Genomic DNA, 26,480 nt, shown 5'->3' on the forward strand with positions numbered 1-26,480 from the left:
CATCTTTTGTCATTTTTGTCATTTTTGTCATTTTTGTCATTTTTGTCATTTTTGTCATTTTTGTCATTTTTGTCATTTTGTCTTTGTGTCATTTTTGTCATTTTTGTCATTTTTGTCATTTTGTCATTTTGTCATTTTTGTCATTATTTTTGTCATTTTTGTCATTTTTGTCATTTTTGTCATTTTTGTCATTTTTGTCATTTTTGTCATTTTTGTTCATTTTGTCATTTTTGTATTTTTGTCATTTTTGTCATTTTTGTCATTTTTGTCATTTTTGTCATTTTTGTCATTTTGTCATTTTGTCATTTTTGTCATGTTTTTGTCATTTTTGTCATTTTTGTCATTTTTGTCATTTTCTTGTCATTTTTGTCATTTTGTCATTTTTGTCATTTTGTCATTTTTGTCATTTTTGTCATTTTTGTCATTTTGTCATTTTTGTCATTTTTGTCATTTTTGTCATTTTTGTCATTTTTGTCATTTTTGTCAATTTTTGTCATTTTTGTCATTTTTGTCATTTTTGTCATTTTTGTCATTTTTGTCATTTTTGTCATTTTTGTCATTTTGTCATTTTTGTCATTTTTGTCATTTTTGTCATTTTTGTCATTTTTGTCATTTTGTCATTTTTGTCATTTTGTCATTTTGTCATTTTGTCAATTTTTGTCATTTTTGTCAATTTTTGTCATTTTTGTCATTTTTGTCAATTTTTGTCAATTTTGTCAATTTTGTCAATTTTGTCAATTTTGTCAATTTTGTCAATTGTCAATTGTCAATTTTGTCAATTTTGTCAATTTTGTCAATTTGTCAATTTTGTCAATTTTGTCAATTTTGTCAATTTTGTCAATTTTGTCAATTTTGTCAATTTGTCAATTTTGTCAATTTGTCAATTTTGTCAATTTTGTCAATTTTGTCAATTTTGTCAATTTTGTCAATTTTGTCAATTTTTGTCAATTTTGTCAATTTTGTCATTTTGTCAATTTTGTCAATTTTGTCAATTTTGTCAATTTTGTCAAATTTGTCAATTTGTCAATTTTGTCAATTTTGTCAATTTGTCATTTGTCAATTTTGTCAATTTTTGTCAATTTTGTCAATTTTGTCAATTTGTCAATTTTGTCAATTTTGTCAATTTTGTCAATTTTGTCAATTTTGTCAATTTTGTCAATTTTGTCAATTTTGTCAATTTTGTCAATTTTGTCAATTTTGTCATTTTGTCAATTTTGTCAATTTTGTCAATTTTGTCAATTTTGTCAATTTTGTCATTTTGTCAATTTTGTCAATTTTGTCAATGTTTGTCAATTTTGTCAATTGTTTGTCAATTTTGTCAATTTTGTCAATTTTGTCAATTTGTCAATTTTGTCAATTTTGTCAATTTGTCAATTTTGTCAATTTGTCAATTTTGTCAATTTTGTCAATTTTGTCAATTTTGTCAATTTTGTCAATTTTGTCAATTTTGTCATTTGTCAATTATGTCAATTTTGTCAATTTTGTCAATTTTGTCAATTTGTCAATTTTGTCAATTTGTCAATTTTGTCAATTTTGTCAATTTTGTCAATTTTGTCAATTTTGTCATTTGTCATTTGTCAATTTTGTCAATTTTGTCAATTTTGTCAATTTGTCAATTTGTCAATTTTGTCAATTTTGTCAATTTGTCAATTTTGTCAATTTTGTCATTTTGTCAATTTTTGTCATTTTTGTCAATTTTGTCAATTTTGTCAATTTTGTCATTTTGTCATTTTTGTCATTTTGTCATTTTTGTCATTTTTTATTCATTTTTGTCATTTTTGTCATTTTTGTCATTTTGTCAATTTTGTCAATTTTGTCAATTTTGTCAATTTTGTCATTTTTGTCATTTTGTCAATTTTGTCAATTTTGTCAATTTTGTCAATTTTGTCAATTTTGTCAATTTTGTCAATTTTGTCAATTTTGTCAATTTTGTCAATTTTGTCAATTTTGTCAATTTTGTCAATTTTGTCAATTTTGTCAATTTTGTCATTTTGTCAATTTTGTCAATTTTGTCAATTTTGTCAATTTTGTCAATTTTGTCAATTTTGTCAATTTTGTCAATTTTGTCAATTTGTCAATTTTGTCAATTTTGTCAATTTTGTCAATTTTGTCAATTTTGTCCAATTTTGGTCAATTTTTGTCAATTTTGTCAATTTTGTCAATTTTGTCAATTTTGTCAATTTTGTCAATTTTTGTCAATTTTGTCAATTTGGTCAATTTTGTCAATTTTGTCAATTTTGTCAATTTTGTCATTTTGTCAATTTTGTCAATTTTTGTCAATTTTGTCATTTTGTCAATTTTGAATGTGATTTTTTTTTTTGCGGAAAATTGATTCTTACTAATCTGGTCTAAGGGGTGGTCAGATGTAAGAATTTGATAATTTCAGAAATCTGTCCAAGAGTTGGGTTCAAATGGGCTTGTCAACAGCTTGTAGCCAAGCTTCATATGGCGTTTTGTTCTATTTTCGGAAACTTAGCTTCGATCGAAAGATTTTTGTCGCGCCAGGGCAGATCAATTTTTTCATCGGTCAATAACCGCACCGAATTCGGTTTTTTTTTTTTCTCTCTGGTTGTATTTGGTTTCGATTGCTGGTTCCGATGCTGATTGTTTCGTCACGAAAATTAATAATGGGATATGTGCATTAATCATTTCGTTAAGGCCTTTTATTGTGCTCGGAGATGATTGAAGGAAAATTTGTAAGGTGATGATGGTGGAAAATTGGCGGCGTCTGACCTTAAACGGTTGGATTGGTCGTCTTGGAATTTAATCGAATAATTCGGCTCTCGATGGCTCTCCGGTGAATCCGATTTCAAACCTTGGAGGAGGACACATTCGGATCTTGGCGGAGTGAATCTTGACTCTCTTATCATCGATTTAAACGGTATAAAAGATGTTCACGGCTAGAATCATCAATTATAGTATCTACGATCTTTCAACAGTGCAGTCGGTGGGGTTTTCTCAGTGCTTGGTATTGGGTTTTGTGGTTACAATTTTTTCTACATAATGAAGGTGATTACGTGATCAGTGTTTGGTTTTTGTAGCAGGAAGTTCTCAAACAAGGTGTTCTCGATTTCAACAGGTTTTGGTAACAATTTGTGCTCTCGTGGTGGCTGCAGCTGCTTGATATTTCGATTCAGGAACCGCTGGGAGATCTGCAGCCTCCATTCGATGGATACCCTTCAAAGGACTTCAACGCTCCATGGACAGGAGACTTGAACGATCCTCAAAAACCCATCAACGTCATCCAGACAACGAAGTGGCTGTTCCTCAAAATGACCATCATCAACATCATCATCATCAAGAAACAGCATGCGACAATCATCAAAACCAACATCAAGGGCCAAGCACTTCCTCCGTCAGCGTTAATGTGATCCACACCCAATTGGGCCACTTCCTTTGGCCAACATTCAGCGTTTCGATCAGTGGCCCTCCTATATGACCCCGGTGTCTTACATTGCCCCGGCTCCAGTGACTCCAATCTGGCCTCTTACTCTGCCCCAATGGCTCAATCGTTGCTCCATACCCACCACGCTTTTAAGCCATCGCCAGAATGGAACCACTGGAATGAGCCAGCTGCTCCATCATCGCTGCTCCAGTTCCAGCTCCAGTTCCAGTTCCAGTTCACAGCCACGCTGGCTGGGCCAAGCACCGATTCCAGTAGCCAAATACGTTGCCGTCACTCCCGAGCAGTGCCATATTGCTCCACTTCCGGGGCACACCGTTTCCCAGAAGATCATCAACCTCGCCCCGGCTCCTGCCCTTGTGAATTTCTCATCTGCCAATCAGTATCTACAGACTGTGTTGTTGTTGACTAGTGTAAATAAACCGAAGACTGCATTCGACTAACATGTGATCATAAATTAAGTCAAAGTGTTATAACTTGAAGCGAAATGGTCACGGCCCTGAATGTTCCTAAAAAAATGTGAAATGTGTTCGATTTCAGAATTCAGTGACACACTTGGAATTCCTTAGGGGGGTTGTTAAAATGGATTAACTTGTTTTTTTTAATAAGCGTCTTATTTTCCAACACAAGGGACTGCGATAAGTACAATGTTTAATAATTTCACTCTCCTAGATTAATCTGACTGAAAACAAAGATCGTGTGAACCATAAGTGTTGTCAAAGAAAAAGGATAAAAAAAACTCAGCAGATTCTTTATCTTAAGAAGACATCATTTAAATTTTCTGCAACCATGGTCAACTGCAAGAGTTTCTGAACTAGATTGATATAATATGATTTTGATCAAATTTGATCAAACGAAATTGAAATATCCTACTCCTGTTCATAATCAACGGTGGCACATATCAATTGTGTGCTCTTAATTTTGTGTGCTAAGTGGAAGCTCCTGGAGTGGCCCAATTCAGTCGACTTTTGGTAGTCTCACACGTTGTACATACGCGAAAATTTATTCAACGACTAGCACACAGGTCTCATACAAAATTATGCTAGATCCTTGCAGAGCGATCCTGAAATGGAAATGGAATTTCGAGACATTTTGTTCGGGAGGAACATGAAAAACTTTTTTCTTTATTTAAAAAACCGTTTGAAATACCTTCTATTGACCCATTCACTGAAAACTGGTTATGAGTTTAGTGATTAGCTTAATATCTTGAACTCGCAAATCAGTCTCTCAAGAATTTACAGCATTTTCATATTGTTTCTAAAATTGTTTTAAAATCGTTAGTTTTTGTAGATTGTTCTAGAAAAATCATGATTTTATTCTGAAATCAATTATAATATTCCAAGTCATGTTTGTACTACATATAGTACCTATACCCAAGAAGTTGTCTCATATGTTACAGTAAATATTGTTCAAATAAATCATGATAAATGTTTTCCGGTTTAATCGATACAGCATTCCGGAACGAAAACAATTCAATTTCATATACCTTTAGCAAATTCTCTTAAAAACAAAAATAAAAAAGTTAAAAAAATTATTCTCTGCAATATAAAAAAAATAATTCAAATAATACGTGACGTGTTCTACAATTTAAAAGATTTTAGTTTTAGAAATATACGATTTGTGTTCTCGTAAGGGGTACAAGACAGAAACTGGTCCGATAATTTTAACTAATTTTCTATTATTATCGTTAATTTCTCCTGAAATTGATACACATTTGTTGTTAAAATCTGCTTGTGGATTATAATTTCATGTTACAGTTGCATTTCAGTTTCTAATTGTTTAATGTTTAAATTCAAGTTTGATTAGAGACTAACGTTTAGTGTTTCTTTCTGTATTTGTCGTCTATCCGGTATTCAGTACAATACGGTACCAACAGTACGATCGATAGCAGCTCTGACTATGAGACGATTTGTTTATAGCTTCTAATTTCAATGATTGTGTAGAATGAAACTATTACCTATCCTTGTTAAACCACGGTTCCTTCACTTGTCGTGTCACTAAACTTGTGTGTAGAATTTAGGTAAGTATAACTAAGTATGAATTCTAAATTCGCTTCTTATTCAAGTGATGACTTGCTAAATTTAGTTAAGTAATCGATTGACAGATCTAGCTTCTTATGGTTTACTTCTCTCTACACTGTCCATACACTTCTTACATTCTTAGTAACCAGTGGAGCCGTCTTTTAGTGGGGGGCTGAACTGGAATAGTAGACCTGGTCGCGCACTTTCGTAACACTCCCACGAGTGCGCATGATGTAAAATCATGCTTACGATCAGATACGCCGACGTTCCAGAGCCTGCCCACTTCACTGCTGGCCGCTCGTAGCGGCTGCTGTCGAACTTTTTTTTTTTGTTATTTATTTATTTGAAACGCTCAGACCTTTAAGTTTGACGGAGCCAACATTGAGGTTTCGTATATACACTGATTGCTTAAATCTATTATCAGAACAAGAAGAGAATAAGAAAGAAAAAGTTTTTACAGACGAAGATCGATAGCTTTTAGAAAAAGATAAAATTTCGAACATATAGCCAAGGTCCCATCGCAGCCAACACATCTCTAACTGGAACATGGGTTTGTCTACCTCGGGCCCGAAGAGAACCTTTAATTTCGCCTCTAGCGACAGGGTGGACTTCACACGACCAACAACACGCTCGATGTCGTGGTAAACTTGGCCACAAACACATAGATTGCTGCCAGCCAGATCACACGAAAGAGTAACGCATCCAAGGCACAGTGATTGGACATGAGACGAGAAAATGTTGTTATAAAATCTCGACTCCAAGTCCAACTTCCTGAACCAAGGCTTGAGGCTAACCTTTGGGATAATCGAGTGGAGCCACCGACCCCAACTCATCTTCGTTCCATCTACGCTGCCAGTGACAACGGAATTTCTCCTTACTAGGAAGTAAAATTCATCAAAGGCAATTTGACACTGGAAAATATCGCCTTCAATCGCACCCACCTTCGCAAGCGAGTCGGCCTTCTTATTGCCCGGTATTGAGCAATGAGAAGGGACCCAAACAAAGGTGATCAAGGAGCAGCCATCCTTCCCAGCCGACTTGTTTTTTTTAAACGAACACAAACACATATAGGATCTCAATGAAACATGATGTTTCCTCGAAGAGATTCCTTTTTTCTTAACTCTAAGCGTACATTTTTCGAGGATATAATGGCTAGCATCTTACAAATGCTAAAACCACCAACCCACAGAAAGTGTACTATGTATGCCGTGACCAGGATTCGATATCATGTCCCCTGGCTTAGAAGCCTTGAAGGCTATCCTCTACGCCACGGGCTGCGGCCTGTTTCTATTCAGCTGGCGAATGGCTTCCTTAACTTCACTCATCGTTGGGAGTGGCTCCTCTACGTCGTTGGCTACGCCGGCGATGTACCTTCCCCCACCGTCTTGATCTCCTGCATGTGCGCCGTTCAGGTGTTCATCGAAGTGCTGCTTCCACCTTTTGATCACCTCACGATCGTCCGTCAGGATACCCCCGTCCTTATCCCGGCCTTATCACGAAGCCTTTGCGGGATGCGTTGAGTTCCTGATACATTTTTCGTGTTTCTGGGAACGATGCTGCTGCTCCAGCTCCTCGAGCTCCTACTCCTCCAGGCGGCGCTTTTTCTTCTGGAAATTCGGACGCGCTGCCTCTTCCGCTGTCGGTGATTTTCCACATTTCGACGGGTGCCTTTTTGCACTACTGCCGCCCGCGCGGCATTCTCTTCGTCCATCACCCTCCTACACTCCTCGTCGAAACAGTCGTTCCGTCAAGTTCTCTCCACATAACCGATGACGTTCTCCGCAGCACTGTTGATGGCTGTCTTGATGGTATCCCAACAGTCCTTCGTCAAGCTCGCCAAGGCAGGCGCCGGTTTCGTGTGTTGTTCACTACGGAGAGTTTTGGGCGCATCTTCACCATCACCAGATAGTGGTCTGACTCGATGTTGGCGCCTCGACAGGATCTGACGTCGATGATGTCCGAGAAGTGCCGGCTGTCAATCAAAACGTGGTTGATCTGTAATTGCGTTTGGTAGGCGGTGCTGGAATTCGTTTGGAGGTGGCGAAATCAATAAGTCTGAGGCCGTTTTCGTTGGTCAGCTGGTGCGCACTGAACCTTCCAAGTGTCGGTTTGAATTCCTCCTCCTGGTCGACCTGAGCATTAAAATCCTCGATGACGATCTTAATATCATGTTTTGGGCAACGGTCGTATTCACGCTACAGCTTGTTACATTTAATTCTATGTTCAGAAATTTTGATACGATATTAAGAGCAAATACGCGAACAGTTACTTTTACCCATTTCCTATCAAATAATTAAGAGCGTGCAAACAAGAAACACACCCCTGTCGATGAAAAACAAATATCAAAACACTGAGCAAAAACAACCGAAAGAACTCGGAATTCGGAAGGATTGTCAACCAGACATCGGATTGAAAATTAAACCGTTTGAGCGCAAGTTGGCCACAAGAGAAACGCCAGTGAATTTTCATTCGTGGGAAAATTTGCGGTTGGCTCGACTGACCGACGGTAGTCACTAGTTCCGGGACAAGCAAGAAGCTCGCCAGCGCAAATTTTTACGGGCAGTTGAAAGTGCCGCAAAACACTAGTCGGGTTCGATGTTTCGCGAGTGGTGTGTGCGCCGCAGCCGCTAGAAATCGGCACGGAAAAGAAAATCAGATTGGACGCGGTCCAAGGTATCGGTCAGGCACACAAGCAAAGCTTTTTCTTCCCCCACGGGAAAACGTGCGAGTGAAGCATCGAAAGGCACAGAAGCGCACGCCTAGGCCAGAAGGAATTGTAGGTCGATTAAGTGCGGAAGACGTCGCAAAAGGCAAAGTTTGCTTGTACACACCTTTCGACCACGGCCAAAAGCAAATCTCACAGAGGGAAAATCTGCGCAAGGCGCTAACAAAAAGGGAAAGATTTCGTTGGTCGTGTGTGGCCCCAATTGGTCCAGCAAGAAACACTTGCTTTCGGCATATCAGCATACAAAAAGGGGTCGGAAGACCCCTCTTTTTTTCTTTTTACTTGGCCACATCTTTTTTTGCTACCCCTTTACTGCCATACCCAGGCGCGGATCTAGAGATTGCTCTTAGGGGGGTGATCTAGTAAATTTTCAAAAAATATGGTCAGAATTTTTTGATTGATTTGGAAAAATAATGTTAAAGACAATTTAAAAAAAAAGTTTGTTCAAAGAATCCTGTACATCTGTTTGTGGCTGGCTAATTCTTAGGCAAAACGCAGATAAATGTTTTTTTTTCACTGGTATGAAGTTGAATTTACGTTTATTTATCTAGTTGGGGATACCATTTGTTTATTTTTATCAGATTAGAAATCCATAAGCAATTTTATTTTCTAAATCGTACTTTGTGTTAACAGATTATCACCGCTGGTTTATGATTCTAATTTAATGATTAATGGCATTTCGGTGAAGTATACATTCTAGCAGGAAGAATTTCAAATGAAAGTAATGAAAATTATAGACGGATAGATTAGATAAGGAAGCATGAAAGGTGTTGAAAATGAGCCAAGAGCGTGATTTGAGAAAACTTCTTGCCGCACAAGACCATTTGTCCCACATCGTATTACTGTCTAGAAGAAGCAAAGTCGATAGGCTGACTTTGCATTGATCTATACAATGATACATGGATGGATCGAAGCACGTGTTTTTCGTACCCCGATCGGGGACAAACTTTACAAAAATAACCTTGCTCAGTTTGGAAAAAAACTAGCCAACTTTTGAATGTTTCCAAATGCTTTTCCCTTGCGTATCGTTTTTCTTTTTCAGCACTTTGACTTTTCAAATGTGGTGGAGGTACCCAGTGTCTAGTTTAAAATGTTAAGCTTTTTGATATCATCAAAAGTTCAGTGAGGTTTAGGATGAGCCTTTAAAACAGCACCTATGTATATCTATTTCATAGACTAATGGGTCTGCAGCAGATGCGAACGTCTGATCATTCTGGAGGTCAGATTTGCTTGTAGAACTTTGAAACATTTCGATGCCTTTAGAGCAAGTTCACTGGTTGAGATGGAGTTGGAAATTTCGAAGGTTTACATCACATCACAACAAATTTGCCGTCCACCGGTGTTGGGAAAATCTGACATTCGAACAGTTTCGCGCTGCAAAATTTGTATCGTATAACACTTTTTGGCTGAGGGTGATAGAAAAACACATTGTTTTGCAACACCGAACCAAGTGATAGAGTCGGCGTTGCAATACAGTATTCGTGCATAAAACGACTCGGTGCTGCCATCTTTCTTATGTTCAAAACCTCAGTTGAGGGGAAAAAAGGAAATTGAGTAATTTTAGGATTTTAATAGAAAATTATATTTTAATGTTTCAAAAATACATTTTTCACTTGAATTGTTACGATTTACAAAAAATAAATCAACTCTTTAAAACTTAAAGTCAATTTTTTCGATACCCTAGCCAATTGCGTGCACCATCACTTTTCTGAAACGCAGAGATGCCAGATAGTTGAATAACTTCACGATATTGTGATATTCATTTATTAATTGCATTGATGCAGAGACCGAAAAATTTATCGTCGGGAACATTGATCGAGCAACCGGTGATTGTCGGGATCCGTCCGGACAACCCTTTTTATTGAAAATCAGTGTTGGTCAAGTGATATCGGTACTCGATTCACAGCAAGCCAACCATAAACAAATGATCCAATAAGTAAGTAATTATCACAAATTGCAAAAAAATTACTTGAATCAAAATCACATTTTTTTCAATTTTAGGTTGTCCCTGTTTTTTCCTGCGGCCCAGGTCAGCAGTTGAAACAAGGGCACACGTTCAAGGCAAACAAATAAGGAAACAAACTGGATGCAGCCGGAAAGATGGCTCGTTTTCATCTACCAGCAAAAAGGGAGGCTGCGGATCGGATGCTCCCAAGAGCATGGAATTTGTCCAGAAGGCTTGCTGCAATCGATCCCAGGATATGCCGAAGAAGTGCAAATTGAATAAGCGCTTCAAAAATGATTATTTCGGAACAGTTCAGAAATATAATCAGCTTCTAATTACCCCGGTGTACCTTACATACATACTGGAACTAAACGTACAGACTAAAACCTTTATATTCATATTATTATTTGCAAGTCAATGATCAAATAAAGTGAATTTGATTTCCATTTTAAAACGGTTAATTCAAATACAAAAAAATAGTAAAAATACTGGAAAGCAAATGCACTTGGCATCGCTGGTAGCTTTCGATTTTATTCCTTCGTTTTCTATCACACCGATGGACGGCCAACATTTTTGTTCTATTTTTCGCGATAGAAAAATTCCCATCTGTGCTATAGCTGTCAAAATCCCTACCACTTTTTCCCAACACCATTGGACTTGCTCTTATGCTTGAGTTGCAGATGTATGTAATTTCCCTCTAATCGATTTGGTGGCATACATGTTCCTGAAAGCAGAGACTAACTGTAGCAGATCCGAATACTGAAAAGTTTGATCGATCAGTTTTAGATTGCTACAGCTGGAAATAATATCAACTATAGAGTTGTTTTTGACAGTTCATACGCACACTTGCTTACGTATATGGAAACGAAAAGGAATAAATAACCTCTAAAATTTTAGTTAACAAAACGTTGATGTCCGTTCAAGGACATGATCGCTTTTGAGGATATTTTCCCACAGGTAAAAAGTGTTACTGAAAATGTCGAAATTATGACACGAATACTTTTAGCCGTACATACTTAGAACAATTATTGAAAATTTTCATTTGTGGGCCCAATAAAAAAAATTAGAAACCCGACAAGTTTGGTAAACATGCATAAAAAAGAAATCACTTTATGATCAACTTGAAAATAAATATTGGCTTCTTTAATCCTTTTCAAGAAATCATTCAGAATTAGTCACTATCAACCGACGTTTCTGGTACTGGCGCTTACAACAACTCTGGATATCGGTTAATAAAGAAAACCAATCTGCTGTCATGATTAAGGAAATTCCTTAAAGAGTGAGGTGCAAGCTTTATCTTTTTCGAACACCAACACGAAGTTATACACACGCAACTGTTTATACTCAATTCAAGCATATTCAGCTATAGTCCTATTTGCCGCTGGTAGTGTTCGTGATATTATGCTGGTTGTTTCACCAACACTTTCCAGTTTTGGGACAATTAACCTCAAAAACGACCATGTGTGTCGACCGGCTGCCCGTTTTTTTGTACCGAGAGTTTTTGAGGTTAATTGTCCCGTCTCATCTGTACACGCTCAGCAAGTGTGCGTAAGAAATGTCAAAAACAACTCTATTAGGATATATTGACAGTTCTACACGAACACCACCTTAGCAGGAGGCCTCAGCCCTAACCTCAAACCATGGGAGAACAGAATCGATTTTTGAGAAGGGCGCACGATAAACGCGATTTTCCAGTACTAATGTCGACAAATTCGCCCTGTGGAAAAGCGATGCACAGATGTTCGTGTTTTGATTTTTTGGTGCTCAGGGATGCCAAGTGCATTGATATTTGAAAATGATTTTTTTTTTTTTGATTGCATTGTTATTGAAAAACATTTTCATGAGAACTGAGAATTTGCAACTTTCTCGTAGATTTTTATTCGAATGTGAAATTAAACGCATCATTAACATCATTTATCTGAACGAAATAACAACTTACTGTATCGCTCACTTAATCGATGTAGCGAATTATGTGGATATGTTTTAAATAATCAGAGCATGTAGGCGATTATTTTCAAAGTCAACAAAGACGGGGCTTACATTAATTGGCTTGTTTGTAACATGAATGATTTTGCATTCGTTTAGAAGTTAGAAATAACTTTTTTTCAACCTATCAAGCAGTACATGAAAATACATTTCAGACGTTTTGAATTCACCTTGAAAATTCATTAGAAAAATATGGCCTATCTTCATCCATTTAGGGACGCCCCGTAATGAATTGAAACGTTTAGCTGTTGATAGTTAAAAATTTAATCAATTCAGAAATATTTAATTAGTTAAAAACAAGCAAATGTTGATTTTAATTATGCACCTAGCATCACTGGTGAGGCCGCCAGCAAATCAAAATTTGAGGTTATGGCTGAGGCCAATTTTTCGCCAATACTATCGTCCGTATATACCCTTATTGAATTCTTGCACGCGTAAAAGTGGTAATGTCAATGTTAAGTTATTTTAACACATGAAAAAGTTATATTTCATCTAAATTGAGTTAAGAAAAATTATGACCATGATTTATTTTTTCCGCTTGGGGGGGGGGGGGGGGTGATCACCCCCATCACCCCCCCTGTAGATCCGCGCATGGCCATACCGCTTTGCCACTTCTGTTTGCCACATCTTTTCTCACCCTTGGTGATATTTCGGCTCACCGGATTCGGCCCTCGGTACACGCTTCTCCTCGCCAGTAGTGGGAGCGTTTTGGCCAGAAAGCCAATTTGCCGGAAAACCTTGAGCAAGTTTTGCTGCCTCTTACAATTTGGCTCGCGGTGCCCATGGGACACAAGGCGCCGAGAAGCGCCAAAGGTTCCCCAAGGGAAAAGGCGCCAGAGGGCGAGTGGCATCGAGGGATCGGCGAAATCAGGAAAACCACGTGCGGGAAGCGGAAGGCGTTCCCGCTTGCAACCGGGGAAAAACATCCTTGTTCATCGAATGACAACGAAGAAGCAGCATTTCTTCCGGAGAACCACCGGAACAACAGGATCCAGCAGGAGCCCCCAGATGGCAGGGCACTCGGGAAGGTGCATCCATAAAAGGTACCCGGGAGTTGGGTCAGCAGCACGCAGCAAAGCCAAAATGTAAGCCGCTCTTTTAAATTCAATTATTTTTAAGGGAAATATAATGGGTTTTTCCGAATTTTGCAACACATCAATGTTGCCATCATAATTATGTTTGCGTTTAATTCATTTGTGGCAACAAAGCCATTTATCCCGTCACAAGCTGCGCGTAAAATTCGTCTTTGTCGTCACCGGTACTTCCGAGATGAGGGCTGTGCACGTTGATGATGCTGATGTTGAAGAACCGGCCCTTGATTCTCAACCGGCACATTCGTGAGCTGATCGGCCACCACCCGATCACGCGCTTTTGCAACTTTCCCATCTTTATAGAAGCTGTTCCAAGCTTGTGTGTGTTGCCGCAGCGTACCCAGATGGCACGACCATCTGGGTACGCTCGTACCGTGGAGCCCTTCCAGCATACCTCCTGTAGCGCTACGATGTCGAATTTGCGGCTCTTCAATTCGTTGGAGAGCACCTGGGTACTGCCCACAAAATTTAGAGATCGGCAGTTCTATGTTCCTAATTTCCAATCGCTAGTTCCTTTTCGTAGCGTGGGTTTTTGCCGATTTCCATCCGAAATTTGTTGTCCGTTGTTCGTTGCTTATGTTTTTGTAGTCACAGGCTCGCAAGGCCCGCAACTAACCCCACTATCTCGCAGGAGGACCGTCGTGATGTTGCTGTTTTGGGTCCCGGACACCACCAGGACGCTGTTGCACTCCACACGCCGCCCCTGACATGGAGAACAGACGCGTACGAAGCCCCCTGACTCAGTCTGCATGCGACCAAAGCATCCACCGGGGTTGGGTACCCGATCTCCGCTAAGGTTGCTCGCACCCCAGCTAGCACCACGGAGAGGTAGAGAATCGGAGTTGCAGACAAGAGGTGATATGACCACTACCCGAAGGTTGGGTGTATGGGGTCTCGAGTTGCACATTGTCTAGCGTTCACTAGCCGCGATTTCAAAGTGAACAGCGCGAATGACTAAGCAGGTTATAAGTACGCCCCATCTTTTTTCAACACGTATGCCAACGACGACGCTCATGAGACCAAAATAATCTACGCCGGCGTATGTGAACGGCCGTGCGTATGCTGCAAGCCTACTTGAAGGTAGTGCTGCCATAACAGGAGGCGTCCAGACTTCATTGCGGTACACATGTTGCTGGACTTCTTGGTATATAAAGTTTTCCGCCTGTAGTTGGTTGTTTTTTAAGGAATTTGTATTGGAAGTATCGACGAAATCTCACGACGTATGCCGCAGTACGTTTAAGTCTCAACCCCTTAGTAAATCTGCTAAATTCAATGAGTGGTTCTGTAATGCTGTGTAAGTTTTTTGGATAATTTTTCCAACAGTACGCAATGTCGATTCCAGAGTGCGCATCGATCGATTTGAAGAAATGCTATCCCAGTTAGGAAATGCCACCCAACTTTAAAAATAAAACACGCCATATCTACGATAAAATCGGGCTAAACAGGACCATGTTTCCTACAGGGCATTTTTTGTCAAATTTTTCAGGTTCGCCACCGGCTGTCGGTATTGCGAACCTGCAAAATCTGACAACAAAAAATTAGACAGAAAATAATTGAAGTTTTGTTCTAAGTGTCATGTCAGCGTGGTGAGTGTTGCTAGGTTGAAGTTTTGGGTTGGCCACATCTCTTTTTGTTGCCAAATAAATTGAGATCCGTTGAACCATCGACTACGAGATGAAAAGTCGGGAAGTTTTTTTGTTATTTTGTGCCTTCATCCGCAACATTGTGTTTCGTGGGCACCCTTTTACATTCAGATAGATTTGTGTTTTCTAAAATCTCGCCGATTCTAGCTCCTACAAATTTTGTGTACATCCGATGATCTGAACGTAGCCAACAAAGTACATTTCTCGAATATGACCAGGAAAATCTCTGGTTTATACGTATTCTGTGACACTCTCCAATATTCTTAGCCAGTCTCAATTCGATTACAGCTGCTTGGAGCTCTAGACGGGGTATCGAGACGTAATGGGGCAACACGAGTTTTTGACGTTATAAGGGCGCACTCGATGTTTTCTTTCTCCTGACACCGGAAGTATGCAACGGCTGCATAGCCGTTCTCGCTCGCATCGTGCAATTGAACTTCGCAGAATTCACGATCTGTCACGGCTCTTCGATAACAACGGGGAATAGATACGGTTTCCAGTCTTCGCAAAAAACTGAGCCAGTGCCGCCATTTAGTGTAATGTTGCTTCTCTATGTGCTCATCCCAATCGATGCCGGAGCGCCATATTTCCTGAAGAAGTACCTTCAAGTACATTACAAAGTTTGAGAGCAGTCCAATTGGATCATAGATCTGCATAAGAGTTCGCAATACTTCGCGCTTTGTGGGTATTGTTGTTCCATGCAATAAATTATATTCACAACGCCGTGGTACTTTGACGGTAAAACAATCATCAGAGGTATTCCACCAAATTCCCAGTATCTCCTCCGTATTTCACTCGTTGCTCACGTTGAGGTCTTTCTGGAATTCCTTACTTTCCCCTATAGTCTTCATCACCTTCTCAGAATTGGACAGCCATCCACGAATCTCGAATCCACCTTGTGAATGAATTAAAATTCTAGGCTCCGTGGCAATTTTTTACTGCCTCTTCTTCGCTCTCGACACTGAACAACATGTCGTCTACATACGTATCGCGAATTATAGCATTTACAGCTTCTGGATGTTGCGAAGAAAAACGATACGATTTGGTCCGGTCCTTTGAGCAAAACGATAAGTCTCCAACTTTTGCTGCTGCACCCAAACTACAGGGTGACAAAAAAGTCCTGTCACACTTTGTTGGGGTCGCCTGTAACCTATACGTTGCATCTCTCTGGTTCCATCTATATGTCAAATGTAGGGGCATGCGCGGATCTACGGGGGGGGGGGGTGATGGGGGTGATCACCCCCCCCCCCCAGGCGGAAAAAAATAATCATCATTAAAATGGTCACAAATTTTTTAACTCAATTTAGATGAAATAAAACTTTTTCACGTGTTAACCCATTCGAGACGGAGGCCTTTTCACGACATTCGAACTCATAGTACTTTACTGTTAGATAACTTTTCTGTCATTTGATTTTCATCAAAACCATTTCCTAATACCTTTTGCCTTACATTTGAGGATTTCATTGGTATAAGAATATTGATTTTCCGAGCAGTAGTAAACTCACAATGAAAGATTGTTCTGACAAAGGCACAAAAATTTCATTGCACACACGGTGTGCAATCGGTCTCGAATGGGTTAAAATATCTTACCATTTTTACGCGTGCATGAGAATTCAATAGCTGCTTAAAAATATGCTTGAATTGATGCGTATGCGTATGCTCATGTATAAATTCGTTTTGGCTTAGGGCGTGCAAAAAGGATAAAGCTTGAACCTCACTCTTTAAGGAATTTCCTTGAGCATGACAGCAGATTTGTTTTCTTTAATAACGGATATCCAGAGTTATTGTAGGTGACAGTGCCAGAAACGTCGGTCGATAGTGACTTATTCTAAATGATTTCTTGAAAAGGCCTGAAAGAAGCCAACATTTATTTTCAAGTTGATCATAAAGTGATTTCTTATTTATGCATGTTTACCATACTTGATGATTTTCTACTTTCGGCTAGAAATATTCGTGACATAATTCTGACCTTTTGAGTAACACTTTTTAACTGTGGGAAAATAATCTCAAAAGCGATCATGTGTTTGAACGGTCATCAAAGTTTTGTTAACTAAAATTTTAAAAGTTTTTTTTCTTTTTTTATCCATATACGTAGGCAAGTGTGCATAAGAACTGTCAAAAACAACTCTATAGTTGATATTATTTCCAGATGTAGCAACCGAAAATCTGTTCGAACTTTGCAGACATCCGCATCTGCTACGGAACATGCATGCCACCGAAGATTATAAGAAGAACCATAAAAATCTCGAAATGTTTTCAAGTTCTAATATAAAAAATATAAAATAGATATATGTGCTGTTTTAAAGGCTCATCCTAAACCTTACTCAACTATCGATGATATCACAAAGCTTTTCATTTTAACTAGACACTGGGTACCTCCACCAAATTTTTCGTTTCCATACTCCGAGCATTTGAAAAGTCGAAGTGCTGAAAAAGAAAAACGATACGCAAGTGCAATGCATTTGGAAACATTAAAAGTTGACCAGTTTTTTTCCACACTGAGCTAGGTTATTTTTATAAAGTCTGACCGCTTTTTGTAGTCAACCTCACTGGTGCAGTTAATAAAACTGTTCAATTGTTAAATCTTGTTACTAAGCCACTGACTTGTTTTTCAAAACTCACAGCAAGCAGAGAGACGAATCTATTCAGCAAACCTCTTTTAAAAAATAAATATAATGATTAGCAATCTATATTTTATTTGTTTAGATACTTGCTTATTTTTTTAAATGTTTATTTTTTTAGATTGTTTTTTGATTTACGTCTTTAAATTGATATATTTATGGAATTTAAAGAGAAAAATATGTGAAATTATTGAATATATAGATTGACGAGTTTCGATAAGGAATGAAGCAGAATACGGTTTAAAATTCTTACTCAAAAGAGAAAATATATCGATTAAATATATTTGAAACTCGCGTAAATGGCGTTTTGCCCAAATATTGTAATAGTTTCAAAATTAATAAGACGTAGTTATAACCATAAAACCAGAGATGCTCATTTGAGTAAGTTGAAATCATACCAACAGATTTATTTTTGAATGAAAATAAATAAAGTACGATTTCCAAAATTAAATTGCTTATGGATTTCTAATCTGATAAAAATAAACAATTGGTCATTCCATATCCCCAACTAGATAAATAAACGTAAATTCAACTTTATGCCAGTGAAAAAAAACATTTGTCTGCGTTTAGCGTAAGACTAAGCCATCCACAAACAGATGTACAGAATTCTTTGAACAATTTTTTTTTAAATTCCTTTAACATTATTTACATGCTGCTGAATTCTCTTCATCTTTATCATCAACATTTTTCCTGCCACAGTTTTTATTTCTCCCAATCACTCAAAAAATGTTGGCCATATTTTTTGAAAATTTATTAAAACACCCCCCCCCCCCCCCCCCCTAAGAGCAATCTCTAGATCCGCGCCTGTGTAGGGGCTAACTTCGCTGCCCAAAGTGGCAGAGTTTCGTTTCTGTGCAGTTTGTTTACATTGAGTTGTGAGCTATGGCAGAGTTAAGAGCAGCTGTTATCGCTGAATATGTGAGAGGGTTCAAACCCGGACACATATTAAAACATCTAAATCCGCTCGGAATCAACCGGAAATTCGTGTACCGGACCATAAATCGGTACCTAGAAACCGAAGGCACCGAGGACAATACACGATCTGGACGACCAAGGTCTGTGAGAACTCCAAGGCTGATAAAGATTATATGATACCGGATTAGTCGGAATCCCGTCCAATCTGCGCGGAAGCTGGCCAGGAACCTACATGATGTTCATGTACATGTACATGCACATGATGTCGAAGCTGAACGGCTATAAATTAACAAATTTGGAGCAATTCAAAGGAGTTATCACGAAATTCTAGGACGAGATGCCGATGGAGCACGTGCACGCCGCTTGCGACTTCCGCTTGGTTCGGTCAGAGAAAGGTGGTGTAATTCCGAAATATCGTCTGTGAGGTATCTTTATGAGTTACTGAACAAAGCTATGAAAGCCAGATTCAGATTTTCTTTTTATTCTTTGAAATATTTAGATTTTCCTGAGTGACCGGACTTTTTTGTCACCCTGTATACGCAGCTTTCCGGGCTTGTTCGGGTTATGAACTGGAAAAATATGGACATACCATACTCGACCTGCATAGTTGCGTTCTTCTTCGACTGAAAGCTTGCGTATATAGTAGAGTGCCCCAAATGACCCTACTTTTGAAAAAGTTATGTGCTGCAGGCTTAAATTGATCCAAGGCCTAGGGAAAGATCTCATGCCAAATTTGAGCCAGATTGGATCACGGGAAGGGGTCGCTCAACGAGCCTGAAGTTTGTATGGGATTTTCAGACATTTTGTTCGGGAGAAACCAGTTTTTCATGGATAAAGTACAAATTATGAAAAATATTTTATCCGAAGACTGCAAATCGATTCATCACGGTTAATGCTGCGTCGAAATGTTCGAACGTCCCGACTCATTAACAAAGCCCTTCCCGTGATCCGATCTGGCCCAAATTTGGCATGATATCTTGCACAAGGCCTAGGATCAATTTTAGCCTGCAGCGCATAACATTTTACAGGATTTAAATTTCCATACAAATTTGGAGCAGTCTAGTATAAAGCCTTTAGATTCATAATCGGTGAGTTTAAATTTTGTGGATTTCGTTTGGTCTCCCCTTCGGCGATTTATGAGGGTCAAAACACTGAAACTTTGGGCACTTCTCTAAATCAAGTAGGTACGATTGAGCTGAAATTTTGCGTATATCTGTTTTTGGGCCAATCTGCAAAATTTGTCTGGTCGTTTTTTTAATACGATCATGAATTTTTTTCCCATTCATTCATTGTCACCCTTTGTACATAACCAAACATGGTTATGTTATGAAAACACATAAAATTGCTTTAAAATAAAGAAATTTCAATTTGATCAAGAACTCTACCAATTTTTTCCACTGAATGTTGGATTCTTCTAAGGAAACCTATGTTGAGTAGATTTTTTTTTCTTGGGTATAAACACGCTAGACTCTCAATTCCAGGAAGTGATTGGAAACACATTTCATTTTTGATTTTTCATTTTCGACTTTCAAAATCGTTGCGCCAGGATATAAATAGGCAACGATCGGGTAGTTTCAATCATACAAAATCGTCAACACTTCAAAGAAAATACAACAGTTGCTCCCAAGTTCAACCATCCGTAACAATGAAGGTAAGTTTGTGCCAAATTTTTGTGAATCAATCGATAACTTAAAGTTAATGTTTCCAATAGGCATTCATCGCATTCCTCCCGAGCAGACTTTTATGGCAAAATTATAGCAAATTTTGCTATCACGCCCTGAAAGCCAAATGTGCTCTCATTTTGCTTGACATAAGGTGGTACACAGCAAAAATGAGAGCACAATTTTTCATACTTTGTTAGCAAAATGATGCCTTATTTTGCTAAAACTGAGAGCCTAACTACACCTCATTTTTTGAGAGCTTGGAGAGCACAATGATGCTTATTCAAGGCATCACCAAATTATTAGTGATGGTAAAATTTGGCATTGTTATGCTTTCAAAATTTCTAGATAACGAGAGCAAAACGAGGTTTAATTATAGTCTTACATAAAGCCAAATTTGGCTTTACTTTGCCCTCCGTGCTTGATTTATTTCTACATATTTTTGCTGTATACCTCCTTAAGTCAACCAAAATAAATGCAAATTAGGTTATCATTGCGTGATAGCATTTAGTCTACTTTGCCATAAAAGTTTGCTCGAGAAACCAAAGTCGCCTTTGGTTACGCAATGTGTTAGCAATATATTATGGATTCGAAAACACTTTAAAATTAAACATGATGTGACGTTTCATTTATATGGAAAGAATTGAAGTAAACATTAAAATCAATCAGAAAGTTGAAAGTATTTTTTTACGGTATACTTGAGTTTAATTCCAAGCACTTTTGAAAAGTTCATCTTTTTTTATCTACTTTTTTTAGAAAAAAATATGCATGTAATGTCTAACCTATAAAACAAATAATTCTGAAAGCAACGGATGAAATCATTTAATGTAAAACGCCTCAGGCAAATAATTATCCATCCTAATCACAATATTCTTAGTGAAAACAACCAAACTGTGCTGTTGTATATTGAAAAATTTAAAAAAATCTAACATGGTTCACATAAAAACAGATTTTATTTTTAACTTTTTCTAATGAATACATAAATATTAAATTATTTGTTTTGGACTATATTTCAAACTATGGTAGTACAATTGATGAACCGATTAAATTTTGATTTGATTTGATTTAAAACTTCAAATCATTGAAACAAAAGGCCAGAAAATTTAGTCTTCTAATAGTGTTTAACTAAATTGCTATCTCGCGACACATTTTAAATATTTTAAAATCAAGTCAATGAGTCAGTCTTCTTCAAAATCTATACATTAGAGCGAAATATGTGTGAAAACAGTTCTGTACAGAGTTAATTTAACGTATGAAGTTAAACGAAGACTTATGCGTTTCCGCTATAATAACACAAAAACAGTGAGGAAATATAAATGTCATGATTTCCATAAACAAAGCTTTCAAGGAAGTTTGATTCGAACTATGAGATTTTGCTTTTCCTTTTTTAGTTTGTATTACTGGATAAAAATTTGAAATCAAATTCTGCACCTTAGTTCAAAAAATACTTCAAAAAAACTTAAATAAGTGTATTATCGTCTAAATTTATAGTAAGTACACCATTTCCCGTTATGTAATTGTATGTGATACTTAGTATGAAGATCACAATCCATAATTTTATGGCGCCTTCGGGCAGGCAAGTGCTAATCCATGAAGTTCATAGTATGTGTTATCGACATAGATTGTCTACACAAAGGCGTTTAAAATTTTCTTTAAAAGGAACAGAAAAAGGGAACTAAACGAAATGGAATATTTGTAAAACGAATTATTTTCTGTTATGACAAGCGTTTGCGGGCCTGAAAATTTTCTTCCACTATCTTTCCGCAACCGCTGAAAATGTTCTTTGAAAATTCCATTGCTTTTCATGACATTCATTCGTCACACACAAATTAAATATTTGTATCGGCCAAGTTTATAACCTACTATCTGAAGAAGTAGGAGTTGGTTCTACTTACCTGAAAAAAATCGGCGTATTTTCTAGCAAGTCGTTGAAGATTCTTCAATGGTCTCTGCATACTTCTGGTGTTGTCATATTGCACCCACTCGCTAGATATCCGCTCCAGAATCTCGTTGCTTTCGCTGTTTCAGCCAGTTCCATATTTACGCTCATACCACAATCCATGATTTAAACAGAACAGGAAAAATACAGCGGATTGCCATTATCCGCGTTCATGACCATGAGTCACTTGATGGATCGGAATACGTGTTAACGCTGGGGGAGCAAGTTGAATCCAATACTGTAAAACGCATCATTTTGTGGTAATAGATTTTTGTATGTGTATTCCGCTATACTCGATTCACGAGTATCATGACAAGTGATAACGGTGGCTGTAACAGAAATACTCGCAAATTAACATTTTGACCTCCAAAAGCAATTGAATTTTAACCGCTACTTACCGTAATCCTTAATTCTGAACATCCCGTACAGCCACTACTGATTATTTAAAGAAAATTCGTCAACTGTAAACAAGTTGTTTACATTTTCTTCCGGTGCACACGATAAAATAAAAATACTCATCACTCCGAATTTCTAACGCATTCGCAAAAATAGTGCACGATATCCATTTAAATGTTCTAAATTAAGATAAAAAGCTGAATGTTGAACCCAATATTTTCTGAACAGTAAAATGGAATGCAGGCGAATGAACTTGTAAACTACGGAGTCTTTCCAAATGGCTTTGAATGTTTTATCCATTTCAATAAGCTTCAAGAACTCGTTCGTTTTTTCATTGCAAATCTTAAATATAAGAGGTTTTCCGATTAGTCGGAGCATATTAACAGAACTTTTATGAAAAATTTCAGGCAGTGTACGATACAATGATCTAACAATTTTATCATAACACTAACTTCGATCACATGTAAGTTCGCGTTATGCTTTAAATAGTTGATTTGTAATGTTTATATTAAAGAGTTTTAAATAATTCAACAACTTTGAAGTTTCTATAGAAAAAAGTATTAAAAAAAATTTAAAGATCTTTCACTAAGTTTAATTAGAAATATAAAAATCCTTTTTGCATTATCACCTCAAAATTGATTATTTTTGCACTTATAAATCTTTATTTTGAGAATGCACAGACCAACTGGAAGTTAAGGGCCTCCAACAGAGGTGTCAAGTGACCTGGTTTTCGAGAGGCCGACTTGACTTGACCTATTTTTTTTCAAAAATGCTCTTTAAACTGTTCTGAGTTGTCCTTATTTCCAAATAAAAATCCTATTGAATTTGTGATTCAATTATGAGAACATGAAAAAAATCTGTAATAAAATAGTTTGACCTATTCAACCGATGGTATATAATGTTTTTCGAAACAAACAGAAGGCCACCCAAGGTTCTGCTCACTTCAGTTGTATAAGTTGAGGCTTCTACAATATGTACCTATATTTTGCTATTTTTTATGTATATTATTCCTTTCAGACTAGTGTGGTCCTCAAAATCCACCTGGCATCTATGACCATCAATGAACTACCATATGGAACCAACCACCTATTTTTAGGTTTGAAATCGGGAGCGTGCGATTATTTCATTTTCGAGCTCGGATCGGTCAACATGGTCAATACATTTATCTAACCATGTTAGTTTACCTTTATACTTTGACGATGTTTTTCAAACAAATGAAATATTTTATAGTTTTCATATTATTTTTTGTTTTTTTTCCAAAAATACAGATGCCCCAATGATGGTTTATTTTGCTATTGGTTTAATGGAACTGTAAATAATGCTAAAATTTTGGTCTCAGGTTTGAATTTAATTTGGGGCGATTGGGATCAGAGAGGTGCAAGTGCCTATATCATAGTTTCAAAAAAACGCGTTTCAAATTTGTGAAGACTTCGATTTTTCATAAAACTTTCGAACTTCAACAATTTTCATTCAATCGAAAAAGTGTTATTGAAATTGAGTTTTGCACCAGATGTACATTGAAATATGAAGCATCTTTAGGTAAATTTTACTCAAAATTGATGATTTTGGACTTGCACCCCTCTGATCACTTAAAATATTGGATACCTTAATGATGGCTTATTTTGCCATCAGTATAAATTCCACACCAAATTTAGCTTCCATTTTGCTGTTGACGCCTGAAGTTGGTCTCAGTTTACTATCAAAAAACACATTTTTGAAACCTTAGTTATGCCTTATTTTGCTCTCGTACAAAATGCAACACCAAAAAATACTATCACTTTGCTGTTGACGCCTTATTAAGGTCTCAGTTAGCTATCAACTTGGGCATCAAAGTCTGCTCGGGCTGGTAGCCTCTTTGGCTGTTGCCGCTCAAGCCGGATATGTAGAGAACTCGTGGCCGGTAAACTCCTTAGGATGGAACTCCTGGAACAACGGATGGAACAATGGATGGAATGAATGGAACAACTGGAACACCAAGGGTCTGGTTTTGTATCCTTACTCTTCCGTTCATGGATCCTGGCCAGCAGTGAACTCTGTCTATGACAATGCTTGGGTCAACGGAAACGGATGGTATGGAGCGAAGCCAACCGTTGTTCAGGCCAATGTTGCCAAGGTCAATCCGTGGGGACTTCCATGGGCCGGATATGGTTATGGACATGGATACAACAACTATGTTGCTCATGGTGCTCCAATCGTTGCTGCCAAGTATGTCGCTGCCAATCCAGGATCAGTCCATCTTGCTCCACTTGTTGGACATGCCGTCAACCAGAAACTGATTGTTGCCTAAGTCTTGACCAGTATTTTTTTAATAAAAGATATATTTTCTTTAATTGAAACGTTTTTACTGTGTTTTTTTTTAACAAAACTTCAAATGGCTTGAAAACACACGCGCCTCTTTTATCAATCGTTGATCAGCGTCAGCTCCCAGTTATAAATCGTAGTAAACCGCAACAATCTACGTGGAAAGCCGGCAAAGTGCATTCAAACAAACAACGTTTGCAATATATCTGTCAAACTGGGAGATTGATAGCCGGCGATTTACGTTACAAATTGAAGTTGAGTTGCTCCTCTGCTGGGTTTAGAGTGTTAGTGTGTGTATCCCGGTGATATTGCAACTGCAAGAGGCTTCCACTTCTCGGAATCAATCCAATCCTAAGCTGAGAGAACATGAAGGTAGCTTTCATATGTTCCCCCTTCTTCCCTTCGAAAAAGGCAAAATGATTGAAATATTTTGCGTTAAAAAGTGATTTGTAATGGAAGTGTTGCGTGTGCCGGGGAAATGATTTTTCCTATACACTATCACCTGGATGCCGTTTCCTTTATATTTTTTTTGCCTACTTTCAGGAGGACCTTCTTCCCGGTCGGGAAATTTTACAATGGTGGGAGAAGCCCAGTGTTCTCTATGCGTGAGTACCAACTTTTGCTTTTTTTATCTGAGGGACAGGGTAATATTTGTTTCCTTTTTGTGAGGATTCAGTAGGAAATTCCAAATGGTTATGACGTTAGACATTTTGAAGAGATTTCTGAAAATAAATTTGAGATTGATAATCGATAACTGTCCGGAAGTCATCGAACCAAAAATTATTATTTTTAAAACGCAAATCAGGCTAATCAGTGCATTTTAAAAAAATATTTTTCTACTCAATGTTGAAAACAAATACCTAGTTAATTTAAAACTTTCAAAGAAAAAACGACTCTGCTAACCAAAACATCAATCATGTTCCAAAAATGACATGATCAACCACCAGTAATAGACCAACAAAGAGCCGATGAATAACAGCGAAAAGGCTCAAACGACTGGGAATAACAAAAAATAAGTCAACCCGAAACCGAGACATCGAAAATTACAGAAAAAGCGCCACAAACGAAGGTGACAACTATATTTCACCTGGAAGCTTCCCGTGTAACACGCGATTTGGCAAAGAGTTTATGAATAACACACCATTTGGGAAACCGTCTGCCACAATTCGAATCAGTACCAAAGAAAACTAAAAGTCTAACTGGTCCTATTTTTTCCTTTATTTTCTCTGGGGGTTGAATTAGGCGACTAACAGTTATTTACTTTTTCACGCTGGCAACCGATGAATGACGGCAGGCTTCAGAATTTGCACCTGAAAGCGGCCATTCACCACCTGATTGAATTGTTCAGTCAGTTCACGTGCTCAGCCAGGGATAACCCGATTTCGGGCAACCTTTGCCATCACTTATTTGGGTCAGCTTGAATTGTTGTAACGAATCAGTTCATCAACATCTTTGTAATGTTTTTTTTATTATTTCATTCATGTTTTCATCAATGGCCATGCACCCTGAATTTAACAAAAATACAGAACATAGCCAAGCAACATGAAAACATGTTTCCCTTTTTTATGACTTTTGGAATATTCTTTTTTAATAGGGTAGTTCTCAAAAATTTTAATTGAGAAAGTCTGACCTAGCGTCAGAAAAACTGCAAGACTTTTGACGATTTCCATCACATTTAGTTAACTTTTACAACAACAATTGAAACTTTTTTCAAACAACTCGAAAATTAACTTCCTAAAAAAAACTTTTCCATACAAGCAACACCCCTCGTTTTCCGGGTTTGGTGTTTATGACTTCCTACCTGTACTCATCACTTTTGTTCCGCCCATTTTG

The 26,480-nt window shown here is 37.6% G+C and overlaps 2 protein-coding genes across 2 annotated transcripts; one reads left to right on the plus strand and one right to left on the minus strand.

The window, feature by feature from the left end:
• Positions 1-15,077: 15,077 nt before the first annotated feature.
• LOC129741240 (uncharacterized) lies at positions 15,078-15,428 on the minus strand. Its single transcript, XM_055732953.1, has one exon. The coding sequence runs from the start codon at positions 15,426-15,428 to the stop codon at positions 15,078-15,080; it is 351 nt and encodes a 116-aa protein (XP_055588928.1).
• A 4,567-nt stretch (positions 15,429-19,995) lies between these two features.
• LOC129741241 (uncharacterized) lies at positions 19,996-24,633 on the plus strand. The gene is made up of 2 exons (XM_055732954.1): positions 19,996-20,001; positions 24,148-24,633. The coding sequence occupies exons 1-2, from the start codon at positions 19,996-19,998 to the stop codon at positions 24,631-24,633; spliced, it is 492 nt and encodes a 163-aa protein (XP_055588929.1).
• Positions 24,634-26,480: the final 1,847 nt, after the last annotated feature.

This window comes from Uranotaenia lowii, chromosome 2 (assembly GCF_029784155.1).
Source record: "Uranotaenia lowii strain MFRU-FL chromosome 2, ASM2978415v1, whole genome shotgun sequence".
In the NCBI taxonomy this organism is placed as follows: domain Eukaryota; kingdom Metazoa; phylum Arthropoda; class Insecta; order Diptera; family Culicidae; genus Uranotaenia; species Uranotaenia lowii.

Excerpts from the sequence above, each read along its gene's own strand:
- LOC129741240 (XM_055732953.1), bottom strand. The coding sequence starts at position 15,428 with ATGTACTTGAAGGTACTTCTTCAGGAAATATGGCGCTCCGGCATCGAT.